Here is a 13,151-nt window from a genome sequence, read left to right on the forward strand (position 1 = left end):
TCTTGGGAACCACAAACAGAGTAGAATCCCAGACCCTGTTCCTGCGGAGGAAATGGAACTATTACTCCCAGAGTGGAAAGATCCTTGACACAATTTAAGAACGCCTCTCTCTTTATCTGATCTACAGCTAATCTTGAGAGAAGAAACCTGCCTCTGGGAGAGAAAGTGTTGAATTCCATTTTGCACCCCTGAGATACGATGTCGACCGCCCAGGGATCCAGAACATCTCGTATCCAGGCTTGAGTGAATTGAGAAAGTATGCCCCCTACTGCATCCGCTCCCGGATCGGGGGCCGACCCTTCATGCTGACTTGGAATCAGCTGCTGGCTTCTTAGACAGCTTCCCCTTGTTCCAAGACTGACCAGGCTGCCAGGAAGACTTGGATTGTTCCTGCTTGGAGGAGGGAGGGGAGGGTTTACCTCTAAAATTTAAGAAGGCTGCCATTGGAGACCCTGGTGAACATACATTTTGTTTAGCAATGCCTCCAACTTCTTATCCATTGGTTCCTTAAAAGAACAACTATCCTCTATGGGAATAGTGGTCCTCTTAACCAAAGTGGAGATTGCCCCTTCCACTTAAGGAACCGTTTGCCACGACTCTTTATTGGAGTCAGCTATTGGAAACATTTTCTTGAAAATTGGAGATGGAAAAAAAGGAATTCCAGGCCTCTCCCACTCCCGTGCAATAATCTCTGTAGCACGGTCTGTTACAGGGAATGCCTCCACCGCAGAGGGAACATCAAAGTACTTGTTCAGTTTACTAGACTTCTTAGGGCTGACCATGACGGTTGCGTCTGAGTCGTCCAAGGTACACAAAACCTCCTTAAGTAACAGACGGAGGTGTTCCAGCTTAAACCTGAAGAATATCACTTCAGCATCAGAAGAAGGAATTACACTGTCAAGAGTGAGATTTCACCCTCAGACGCTACCAAAGTGTCTTCCTCTTCAGACTTCTGAGAGGGAGCACCCTGAGCAGCCACCACTGGATCAGAAACCTTACTCACTGACTCTTTAAACTTCCTTGTGCGCTTTCCCTGCAGCATGGGAAAAGCAGACAGATACCACCAAGGATATCTGGGCAGCTATGTCTTGCAAAGAAACTCCTACCGAAGTGTGCGAGGAACCGCAGGCCACGGCATGTGTAGACGGAAAAGATTGGGACACTTGAGGAGAAAGCTTCGGCATATCCGATACAGGATTTGACATCTGAACAGCATCCACCTTAGCTATAGATGGCTCATGATCAAAAAGTCTCTCCCTGTAACACAAGGTTCTCTCAATACATGAGGAGCAAAAAGGTACTGGGGGTTCTACCTGGGAGTCAAAGAATAAACTACATGTAACTGATTGCAGAGCTTCTTGATCCATTATTGTTGCACAAGAATGTTAATAAAGACAAAAAATAAAAACAGAATTTATGCTTACCTGATAAATTACTTTCTCTTGCGGTGTATCCAGTCCACGGATTCATCCATTACTTGTGGGATATTCTCATTCCCTACAGGAAGTGGCAAAGAGAGCACACAGCAGAGCTGTCCATATAGCTCCACCCCCCAGTCATTCGACCAAAGGTTAGGAAGAAAAAGGAGAAACCATAGGGTGCAGTGGTGACTGTAGTTTAAACAAAATTTTTTTACCTGACTTAATTGCCAGGGCGGGCCGTGGACTGGATACACCGCAAGAGAAAGTATTTTATCAGGTAAGCATAAATTCTGTTTTCTCTTGCAAGGTGTATCCAGTCCACGGATTCATCCATTACTTGTGGGATACCAATACCAAAGCTTTAGGACACGAATGAAGGGAGGGAACAAGACAGGTACCTTTTAAACGGAAGGCACCACTGCTTGTAAAACCTCTCTCCCAAAAGTAGCCTCCGAAGAAGCAAAAGTACCGAATTTGGAAAATTTGGAAAAGTATGCAGTGATGACCAAGTCGCTGCCTTACAAATCTGTTCCACAGAAGCCTCGTTTTTAAAAGCCCATGTGGAAGCCACTGCTCTGGTGGGATGAGCAGTAATTGTTTCAGGAGGCTGTTGGCCAGCAGTCTCGTAGGCCAAACGGATGATGCTTTTCAGCCAAAAGGAAAGAGGAGGTAGCAGTCGCTTTCTGACCTCTCCTTTTACCAGAATAGACAACAAACAAGGAAGATGTTTGTCTGAAATCCTTAGTTGCTTGTAAATAGAACTTTAGAGCACGAACTACATCAAGATTGTGCAACAGACGTTCCTTCTTCGAAGAAGGATTAGGACACAAAGAAGGAACAACGATTTCCTGGTTAATATTCCTGTTAGAAACAACTTTGGATAGAAAACCAGGTTTGGTACGCAAAACTACCTTATCTGCGTGGAACACCAGGTAAGGCGAATCACACTAGCACACCAAATGAACAGTGGCACTACACGGGCTTTTCCTCTAGTAATATATATGTGTATGCATAGGCAATTCTATGTTATTCAACCTATAACTGATAGGAGGAAATGGTGCTTGTGCATAAATATTAATCCAAACACAAAGGAAACTAGATATATAGAATACCACGTTTCCCAAAGTATGCACTTCTAGCACTCTGGGCCCTGAACTAGAGGGCGGAATACCCCAACAGGATGATTAAAATATAACCTTTATTATGAAAATTAAAAGAACCTAAATAGGTTATTACACATACAATTTAAAATACACTCCAGTACCCAGATCAGTGTAGTAAATATTAGGTCTGATCACTGATAACTTTGAAGCTATTACTGTGATAGAATTGACCAGCTATTCAACCTAAGAACCTAGTAAATCTGTAAATATTTTCAATACTTGAAATATAAGCGGTACTAATAAGCTGTTAGATACGAATTGAATACGGCGTGTGTTACACCTAACTCAGCTCAATCCTACAACAGAGGCTAGAAATGAATATATATGCCTAATAATGGTATTAAGGGTTTAAATATTAGTTTAAATAAACCTGGTGACTTTCGTGGCACTAGATTGATTAATGAATCATATTACTATACATACAGTCTAGGTTGGATTTAGACTAGTTTCAATAAATGGACTCAATCCCTGAATGAATGGTTAATCAATATCGTGATCGAATAATTATTGTTAACCATATCCACATAGATTGTATCTTAAACTATTCATTTCTGAGCTATTTAATTATTCATAATATTCTGGATGTCTAATTAACAGCCGTACCTTAGAATATGCTTTATTAACAACGAATGTGACTGTTATGAGCTAATACAATCTTTTCGTCCCTATTCATACAAGAGCAGTTCTAAACAGACAGCGTGATTATTGCTGTCAAATAGCATGTGATATTGGCACACTTATTACTTTCTGACTCAATAGATGCTTAGATATAGGCATAAATATAAGCTGACTTAATATATTCTTCAGCTCACTATGAATATGTATATTAACCATAGTTACTTTGGATCCACCAATATCATTTGGCAACCACTTTAACAGATATATACATATCATTTACAATCCTGAACCTGAGGGTCAATTATTCAAGCTTATCATTTTGATACAAGTTTTCAGATCATTATCTACCCTGACTACTAATTTAGTCCTGGCTTGTTTGTAGCAAGCTATTGAATATACTTAAACTAGCGAGTATTATTGGTCACATCTTAGATCACTCATCACTGTGATATTATACAGGCCTAATTATTACTTTCAGTGATCAGACCTAATATTTACTACACTGATCTGGGTACTGGAGTGTATTTTAAATTGTATGTGTAATAACCTATTTAGGTTCTTTTAATTTTCATAATAAAGGTTATATTTTAATCATCCTGTTGGGGTATTCCGCCCTCTAGTTCAGGGCCCAGAGTGCTAGAAGTGCATACTTTGGGAAACGTGGTATTCTATATATCTAGTTTCCTTTGTGTTTGGAAGGCGAATCACACTGTAAGGCAGATAATTCTGAGACTCTTCGAGCAGAAGAGAAAGCTACCAAAAACAAAACTTTCCAAGATAACACTTAATATCTATGGAATGTAAAGGTTCAAACGGAACCCCTTGAAGAACTGAAAGAACTAGATTTAGACTACATGGCAGAGCCACAGGTTTATAGATAGGCTTGATTATGACTAAAGCCTGCGCAAACGCTTGAACGTCTGGTACCTCTGCCAGACGCTTGTGTAAAAGGATGGACAGAGCAGATATCTGTCCTTTTAAGGAACTAACTGACAATCCTTTCTCCAATCCTCCTTGGAGAAAAGACAATATCCTGGGAATCCTAATCTTACTCCATGAGTAACCCTTGGATCCACACCAACAAAGATATTTCCGCCATATCTTATGGTAGATTTTCCTGGTGACAGGCTTTCTAGCCTGAATCAGAGAAAACACGCTTTGATAGAATTAAGCGTTCAATCTCCAAGCAGTCAGACATAGAGAAACTAGATTTGGATGCTTGAACAGACCCTGTATTAGAAGATCCTGCCTCATTGGCAGTGTCCAGGGTGGGACAGATGACATGTCCACTAGGTCTGCATACCAAGTCCTGCGTGGCCACGCAGGCGCTATCAGAATCACCGAAGCCTTCTCCTGCTTGATTCTGGCGACCAGACGAGGGAGAAGGAGAAACGGTGAAAAAAAACATAAGCCAGATTGAAGGACCAAGGCGCTGCTAGAGCGTCTATCAATACCGCCTTGAGATCCCGGGACCTGGACCCGTAGAGGAAGTTTGGTGTTCTGACGGGACGCCATCAGAACCAACTCTGGAATGTCCCATAGCTGAGTCAGCTGGGCAAACACCTCCGGGTGGAGTTCCCACTCCCCCGGGTGAGAAGTCTGACGACTTAGAAAATCCGTCCTCCCAGTTGTCTACTCCTGGGATGTGAATTGCTGAAAGATGGCAGGAGTGATCCTCCGCCCACCTGATTAGTTTGATTACTTCCGTCATCGCTAGGAACTCTTTGTTCCCCCCTGATGATTGACGTAAGCTACAGTCGTGATGTTGTCCGACTGAAATCTGATTAATTTGGCCGCAGCTAGTTGAGGCCATGCCTGAAGTGCTTTGAATATCGCCCTCAGTTCCAGAATGTTTATTGGTAGAAGAGCTTCTTCCCGAGACCATAAGCCCTGAGCTTTCAGGGAGTCCCAGACTGCACCCCAGCCTAACAGACTGGCGTTGGTCGTTACAATGATCCACTCTGGTATGTGGAAACACATTCCCTGAGACAGGTGATCCTGAGACTACCACCAGAGAAGAGAATCTCTGGTCCCCTGGTTCAACTGTATTTGAGGAGACAAATTTGCATAATCTCCATTCCACTGTTTGAGCATGCATAGCTGCAGTGGTCTGAGGTGTATCCGAGCAAAAGGGACTATGTCCATTGCCGCTACCATTAATCCGATTGTCTCCATGCACTGAGCTACAGATGGCCGAGGAATGGAATGAAGAACTCGGCAAGTAGTTAAGAGTTTCAACTTTCTGAAAGTTCCTTCTTTTTTGGGAACCACAAACAGGTTTGAGTAAACACCCATCCCTTGCTCCGCAACTGGAACTGGATGGATCACTCCCATTGTAAGTATGTCTTCTACACAGCGTAAGAACGCCTCTTTCATTGTCTGGTCTGTAGACAGACGAGAAATGTGGAACCTTCCCCTTGGAGGGGAGTCCTTGAATTCTAGAAGATATCCCTGGGATACAACTAAGGCCCAAGGATCATGTACGTCTCTCGCCCAGGCCTGGGCGAAGAGAGAGAGTCTGCACCCCACTAGATCCGGGCCCATATCGGGGGCTACCCTTTCATGCTGTCTTGGAGGCAGCTGCAGGCTTTTTGGCCTGCTTATCCTTGTTCCAGCCCTGGTAAGGTTTCCAGGCTGCTCTGGGTTGTGAAGCGTTACCCTCTTGCTTTGCGGCAGAGGAGGGTGTAGCAAGACAGCTCCTGAAATTCCGGAAGGAACGAAAATAATTCTGAACATCATCTTTCACGCAACTGGGAAATATTCACATTCTGTTTTTGATACTGTCAACAATTCACTATTGTCTCTTCACTTAAAGTTATTGAGTGGATTTTATCTGGATACTATTTCATCTGGAAATACTTCATACTTACAGTGGTATTTTGGGAGACATCCCACATGTATGTTTAAAGGTTTGGTTTGTGTTTAAAAGCTACACACACAATAAGCCTTCTTTGAATATTCTATCTGGCACCATTCTGAAGGACTTGAAAGGAAGGAAGTCCACGCTTGGATGTAATAGATAAAAAAATAATTGTCTTTATTGGTGAATACTTAAAATCATTGACATAGCCGCCAACATGAAAAAAGGTTGAAAAGAGAGCTTAGCATATACAGCTTACGCATTTCGGGAAACTCCCATACTCATAGCCATAACCATTCTGAAGGACCATATTACCTAGATAATCGCTAAAGTAAGCAGGGTGCATTTTCTGCTCTGAGAATATATAATTACCAAATTATACCACAAAGTTGTTAAATTCTGCATAACTAAACATTTTATATATTAAAATTTCAAAGGTGTTTACTGCCCCTTTAAATCTGTGATAAAAATGTATATGTAAACACTCACCTTGGCAAACCTACGAAGGAAGCGATACGGGATGGGGATGTTGATATCAAAGTTTAGTTTCCGCAAAATGTCCATCTCTGTGGAAATAAGCTCCTCCCTTTTATATGCATCATCACAGATATACAGAAAATCATCGACACAAGGCGGGCAACGCTCCTACAGATAAATAAAAAAAATGGAGAGGAACTGGACAAGGAATCTTTCCCCTAAAGCAGCAAATATATGAATTAGCATATATGGCAGATTGCCAGCCAACTTTTCCATGCAGGGTGATAAAGACAGGAGAAAGCTATGAAATACTGAGGTTATCCCTCTACAGCAAAATTATAAAAAACATAGGGAGTAGTTAGGTACAAGGCACGGGAGGTATATTCCAAACATAATTTCTATGCTCAAACCTCAAATTTGGAGGCAATGAGGACTGCTGTAGACCCAATCAGCTGTAGTTTTTCCCTCATGGCCACAGACACAGCAAGGTAGTGGTCAACCATCTTTACTGCCAAATACAGAGTCTCATGGTTCAGCTCGAAGTTCTCCTGCAGAGGAGGAGCAAAGTGAGAAATGTAAACGTCTTCCCATGAGCCGCTAATATCAATTTCAACGTGGTATAAGGTTTCATTACAAAACTTTGGTTAAAGTTTTTTAAAGTGAAAAGAAACCCAACAAGTTTTTTTCCCATAATTCAGGTACAACATACAATTTTACTTCTATTATCAAATCTGGTTAATTATTTTTATATCCTTTGTTAAAGGAGCAGCAATAAGCTACTGGGAGCTAGCTGAACACATTGGGTGAGCCAACAACAAGAAGTATATATGTGCAGCCACCAATCAGCAATTAGCTACTGGTAGTGCATTGCTTCTGAAAATACCTAGGTATGCTTTTCAATAAAGGATTGAAAAAGAACAAAGCAAGTTAGATAATATAAGTGAAAAAGTTGTTTGTTTAAAACTGCTCCTTTACCTTTATTTTATTTAATAGCTGCTTTTACCTCTAGAAACCACCACGTACACTGAAAATATGAATGAAAGAATGTGATCTCTGTAGAAAAGCTATGTAAACAGACAATAGCATAAATCTCCCAGTGGTGGATAGCAGAGTTGTTGTTTTTTTATCTGAAATAGTTGGTTGTACTCAGCCATAAATAACATTTCAATACCTATGTTTAGACATAGATAGCATTAGCAGGTCTGCCTTACCTGCAGGCTCAGCCCATTTTTACAGATACGTCCTTGAGAAAAGATGAGCAAAACCAGCTTTTTCAAATACAATAACACATTAAAAGGGGAAACACATTGTACATCAGTGTCTTTTAGCATAGTAACTCATGTGCTGCTCCTTTGATAGAAAGTCTATCACTTACCTGCACCTCAACCATCCAGTCCACAAGGATCGCCCGCATTTCTTTGCTGATATCAGTCTGCATTTCAATATAATTTGGAAGCAAAAACTTCTCCTGCCAAAGAAAGAGCACAGTATGAGGGGACATCCCACTACAGGTACAAGTATTTTACAAGCTTACAACATAAACCAGAGCTACCTAATCACACCCTGATTAATTGGAATATATAAAAAAAACAAAAAAAAATTACCTCCCGCTTCTGCATGTATCCGAAGATTTCTGAAGCATATTCAGAACTAGCAAATGGGTCCTCGGCAGATTCTGTGTCTATGTCCTCAACACCAGGGGGGAGAGAAGGACGCTAGAATAGAAGTACTTGGATTCAGTTTACAGGGTAGCAGTGTCATTATTTGTGTACAGTGTTGCAGAATAACACAGTAAGCATATAGACATACTAATTTGAACTACCTTTGGCTGTTCTCTTGGTAATGACTTTTGCACTTCTGGTTTGATGGTCTCAACCTTTCCCAATTCAGAGTCTAGTTGCTCTGCAGTTATTTTCTTAATAGTTCTGCAAGAAAAAGCACAACTGAATTAAAAAAAATAAAAATTTTACCTCTAGGAGGAGACCGACCATTTCACACATGAACTATTTCAAGGCCACTAATTCATACACAAGAATAGAACTTAGATATACTGCTATGGTACCGGAATGAAAGCAAGAAGTATTGATGGGAGATCCTGGAAGAAGGAGAAGGTTGTGGATTATATTTTGTGCCCGTTTTGCTACAATGGGCCCTACACTGGAAAAATAAATAAAGTTGCACCAGGGTAAACAGTTCACTCATTTGTTACTCACTTCCGGAGGTTGACCTCATTATTCTTCGCTACCCCGCCAACTGGAACATTTTTTGTCTTTTTCAGATTATTTTTCTGACCCTCTTTCTTTTTCTGGACCAGCTGTTGATTCTTGTTAGCCTGCACAAAACAAGTAGATAAGAGTTCTGCTCCACAAGAACTAGAAACTGTAGATTGACATCCTGGAACCAACCATATTATGGACTGTGTGGAATAAGCAACTATTTATACTCACATTGGTGATATCCCCGAAAGCTGATCTCTTCTTGGCTGCTCCTTGTGGGGAAGATGGGGAGCGCTTTACTTGCAAAGAATCCTCCTGTGTCATAAAAACAGAGGCATTAAAAGAATGCAAATACAAAATTCTTATTTCTACAGCACAATATTAAATGCATGAAAAATTGCCTTTTTATATTCATATTTGTATTTGAAATAGCCAATTACAACAATCATGTATTGTTCTTAAAAAAGAAAGTAAATACCTATACACACACACAATAAATACAAGTTGTGTAATGAAAGCAGCTTTGCAATATACTGCCCCCTTTACTTGTAAATTTAGCTCTAAAAATGTAGGATTTTCTTAAAGGGGGGCTAAACCCAAATTTTTTCTTTAATGATTCAGATAGAGCATGCAATTTTAAGCAACTTTCTAATTTACTCCTATTATCATTTTTTCTTTGTTCTCTTACTATCTTTATTTAAAGCTTAAGGGCTGGCCCATTTTTGGCTGAGAACCTGGGTTATGCTTGCTTATTGGGTAATGAAGCCACCAATAAGCAAGCGCTATCCAGGGTGCTGAACGTAAAATGGAGTGGCTCCTAAGCATTAAAGTCTTGCTTTTTCAATAAAGATAGAAAGTGAATTTAGAAAAATTGATAGTAGGAGCATGCTCTATCTGAATCATTAAAAAAAACAGAATTTATGTTTACCTGATAAATTTCTTTCTTCAACGGTGTATCCGGTCCACGGCTTCATCCTTACTTGTGGGGTATTCTCTTCCCCTACAGGAAATGGCAAAGAGAGCACCCAGCAAGAGCTGTCCATATAGCTCCCCCTCTGGCTCCGCCCCCCAGTCATGCGACCGACGGTTAGGAGAAAAAGGAGAAACTATAGGGTGCCGTGGTGACTAGTGTATAAAGAAAGAAATTTTTCAAACCTGGTTAAAAACCAGGGCGGGCCGTGGACCGGACACACCGTTGGAGAAAGAAATTTATCAGGTAAACATAAATTCTGTTTTCTCCAACATTGGTGTGTCCGGTCCACGGCTTCATCCTTACTTGTGGGAACCAATACCAAAGCTTTAGGACACGGATGAAGGGAGGGAGCAAACCAGGTTACCTAAACGGAAGGCACCACGGCTTGCAAAACCTGTCTCCCAAAAATAGCCTCCAAAGAAGCATAAGTATCGAATTTGTAAAATTTGGCAAAAGTATGCAGAGAAGACCAAGTCGCTGCCTTACAGATCTGATCAACAGAAGCCTCGTTCTTGAAAGCCCATGTGGAAGCCACAGCTCTAGTAGAATGAGCTGTAATTCGTTCAGGAGGCTGCCGTCCAGCAGTCTCATAATCCAATCGGATGATGCTTTTCAGCCAAAAAGAGAGGTAGCAGTAGCTTTCTGCCCTCTCCTCTTACCAGAATACACAACAAACAAAGATGATGTCTGTCTGAAATCCTTTGTTGCTTCTAAATAGAACTTTAAAGCACGGACCACATCTAGATTGTGTAACAAGCGTTCCTTCTTTGAAACTGGATTCGTACACAGAGAAGGAACAACAATTTCCTGGTTAATATTCCTGTTGGAAACGACCCTTGGAAGAAAACCAGGCTTGGTACGTAAAACTACCTTATCTGTATGGAATACCAGATAGGGAGAAGTACACTGCAAAGCAGATAATTCAGAAACTCTTCTAGCAGAAGAAATAGCAACCAAAAACAGAACTTTCCAAGATAGTAACTTAATATCTATGGAATGCATGGGTTCAAACGGAACCCCCTGAAGAACTGAAAGAACTAAACTTAGACTCCAAGGAGGAGTCATGGGTCTGTAAACAGGCTTGATTCTAACTAACTAACGCCTGTACATCTGGCACTGCTGCCAGACGTTTGTGTAACAAAACAGACAGAGCAGATATCTATCCTTTTAAGGAACTAGCTGACAAACCTTTATCCAGACCTTCTTGGAGAAAGGAAAGTATCCTAGGATTTTGTTTTTTTTTAAATAATTTTTTTATTGAAGTGTAACATATAGATTAACAAGCAAGCCTCGCCCTGAGAACAAAATTTCATCAGAGTAAATAATACATTGTCTATACATTGACATTATTAGAAAGAGAAAAACAAGATATACCTGTAACAATATAATTACATATCAAATCATAACCTGAAGATAGACAATAAGTTTAGGCGAGGTGGAATATAACTTCATTTTATGTTATAGTATGAGTGATTGATCTCCACAGTACTATAAAAAAAGAATCAGTAGAGTAACAGAGTTAGAGATAGGTTGTGGAGAATAAGCTTATGCGTCAGCCACTTTTGGGCTGAAATATACAGGGGGGGGGGGGGGGGATATTCAGCGGGTAAGCACCGATATATATATATATATATATATATATATATATATATATATATATATATGAGAAGGGGGGGGGAGCCTTATATGAGTGTGCGAAGTTTAAGGTATATGCTGGGAGCTCAGAAATGTCCTAATAGAAGGGTCCCAGGACTGTCTAGGGAATATTATATCTAATAAATCGCGGATTAGGGTATTCCCAGTCGTTAAGCTTCCCCTCTATTGTTAGGAATGTACCTAAAGGATTGAAAAGAAGTTAAATAGTAGAGGGTCATTATCAGGGCGTAGGATGATTTAACACTGTCATCACAGCAAATCTTATAAACTACGGGCCAGGAGCTAATGGGAATAGGTTGGTTAAGACCATAGTAAAGTTCTCTATGAGCAGGATAGCTAGAAAGTGTGGGTCAGGGCTAAAAGGCTTCTGGGTGAGCTCCTCTCTTAGGGAAATGCTAGCTATAAGCGATGTGGGAAAAAGGAAAAGGGATATGACCCGCAGACCACATGAACCGGCGGGAAAGGGAAGAGAGGAGCTCATCAAGGGCATACAATTTATGCAATCTAATAATTCTACATAGGGGGTGTGCCACCATCCAACAGGGAACATGAGTGGATTAAGTAGAGAGAACTCCCCTTTGTATTGGGGAGATAAAAACATCATTTAAAACATCTAGATCATAGAAAACAAACATAGGGCAAGCATAGATAACAACACTCAGCATCACCATCATAAGACACCTACGTGAACTCAAAATATTGTCAATTACATATACCTATTGTGACCATTGTCATTTAGTAGATATGGTATATAGCAGTGTCATTTGTCAGTAGAGGAAAGCTGCTATGAGCCGTATGCTATCTGAAATTTCGGCAGGATATGCCCAGGTATTTTACCTAAATCCGCAGTAACTGCTCAAATATGGAGCCTATTGTACTGGTATAACATCAATGCCAGGTAATCAGGAATAATGAGAGAACAATCATATTATACATACTACCTAGGCGTTCTGTTGAGTTAGTAACTGTGAGTAGCAATATATTAAGTTAGGTATGCAGAGTATGAATGGTTGCTGTTAAATAGCGGCAGCTACTGAAATACTATATTACTCTACTACGGCTACACGCAACACCTTCCAGATTTTATTATTTAAGAATTAGCCTACCTATCTTAGGAGCCCCAGTTTGCTGGTTACTAGCAATAGGGTTACACCTATGTGTAATATACAGTATCATCTCAGATATATATAAATTAATATATAACAACACAGTGTTAATGAAGCTGACGTCAAAGTACTGTACAATAGCTAGTTAATACAATACAGCAATGCTTTTTATCCCATATACAAAATGAGGCTATATTATAGTAGAAGGGACCCTTGGCATGGCAATCCTATAGCAGGTAAGCAAACTGTCCCAGTGTCTGCATGTAGGGAATCTATGACTTTATCAGCCTAAATCTGCTTCAGAATCTACAAAGATGCATGTACATGTATAAATTATTTGCTGCATATTCTTGTTTACACTACGGCTAAAGGTAATGAGCAAGTATATAAGTATACTGGATAAGTTCTATTCTAGATTAAACATTTACACAGAAAGTTTTGTAAGGACTGCTAGCTTATACCTACATACCTAGTACATATATGGAACATTCAAATAGTAACATAGGAGCGATACACATGGAATCATCTCAAATGTATGCTAAACTTACAGAAAGCTCAGATGCAAAACCCTATGTTAGCGTTAATAGTAATATAAAGTAGCCCATAAAAAAAAAAAAAAAAAAAAGCCTGCAGCGTGGATCTATATGCAATTAGCTGTGCA

General features: G+C 40.3%; 1 protein-coding gene across 1 annotated transcript in view; it reads right to left on the minus strand.

The window, feature by feature from the left end:
- Nucleotides 1-13,151, minus strand: part of CCNB3 (cyclin B3) — a 47,941-nt gene that overhangs the window by 13,250 nt on the left and 21,540 nt on the right. The window contains exons 3-9 of the mRNA XM_053698979.1: nucleotides 8,987-9,070; nucleotides 8,753-8,871; nucleotides 8,362-8,464; nucleotides 8,144-8,254; nucleotides 7,915-8,007; nucleotides 6,950-7,087; nucleotides 6,552-6,707 (exon numbers count right to left, since the gene is read on the minus strand). Of these exons, the coding sequence (XP_053554954.1) occupies nucleotides 6,552-6,707; nucleotides 6,950-7,087; nucleotides 7,915-8,007; nucleotides 8,144-8,254; nucleotides 8,362-8,464; nucleotides 8,753-8,871; nucleotides 8,987-9,070 (804 nt within the window). The remainder of the gene's footprint in view (nucleotides 1-6,551; nucleotides 6,708-6,949; nucleotides 7,088-7,914; nucleotides 8,008-8,143; nucleotides 8,255-8,361; nucleotides 8,465-8,752; nucleotides 8,872-8,986; nucleotides 9,071-13,151) is intronic.

The sequence above is a fragment of the Bombina bombina genome, chromosome 1 (genome assembly GCF_027579735.1).
Source record: "Bombina bombina isolate aBomBom1 chromosome 1, aBomBom1.pri, whole genome shotgun sequence".
Lineage (NCBI taxonomy): Eukaryota > Metazoa > Chordata > Amphibia > Anura > Bombinatoridae > Bombina > Bombina bombina.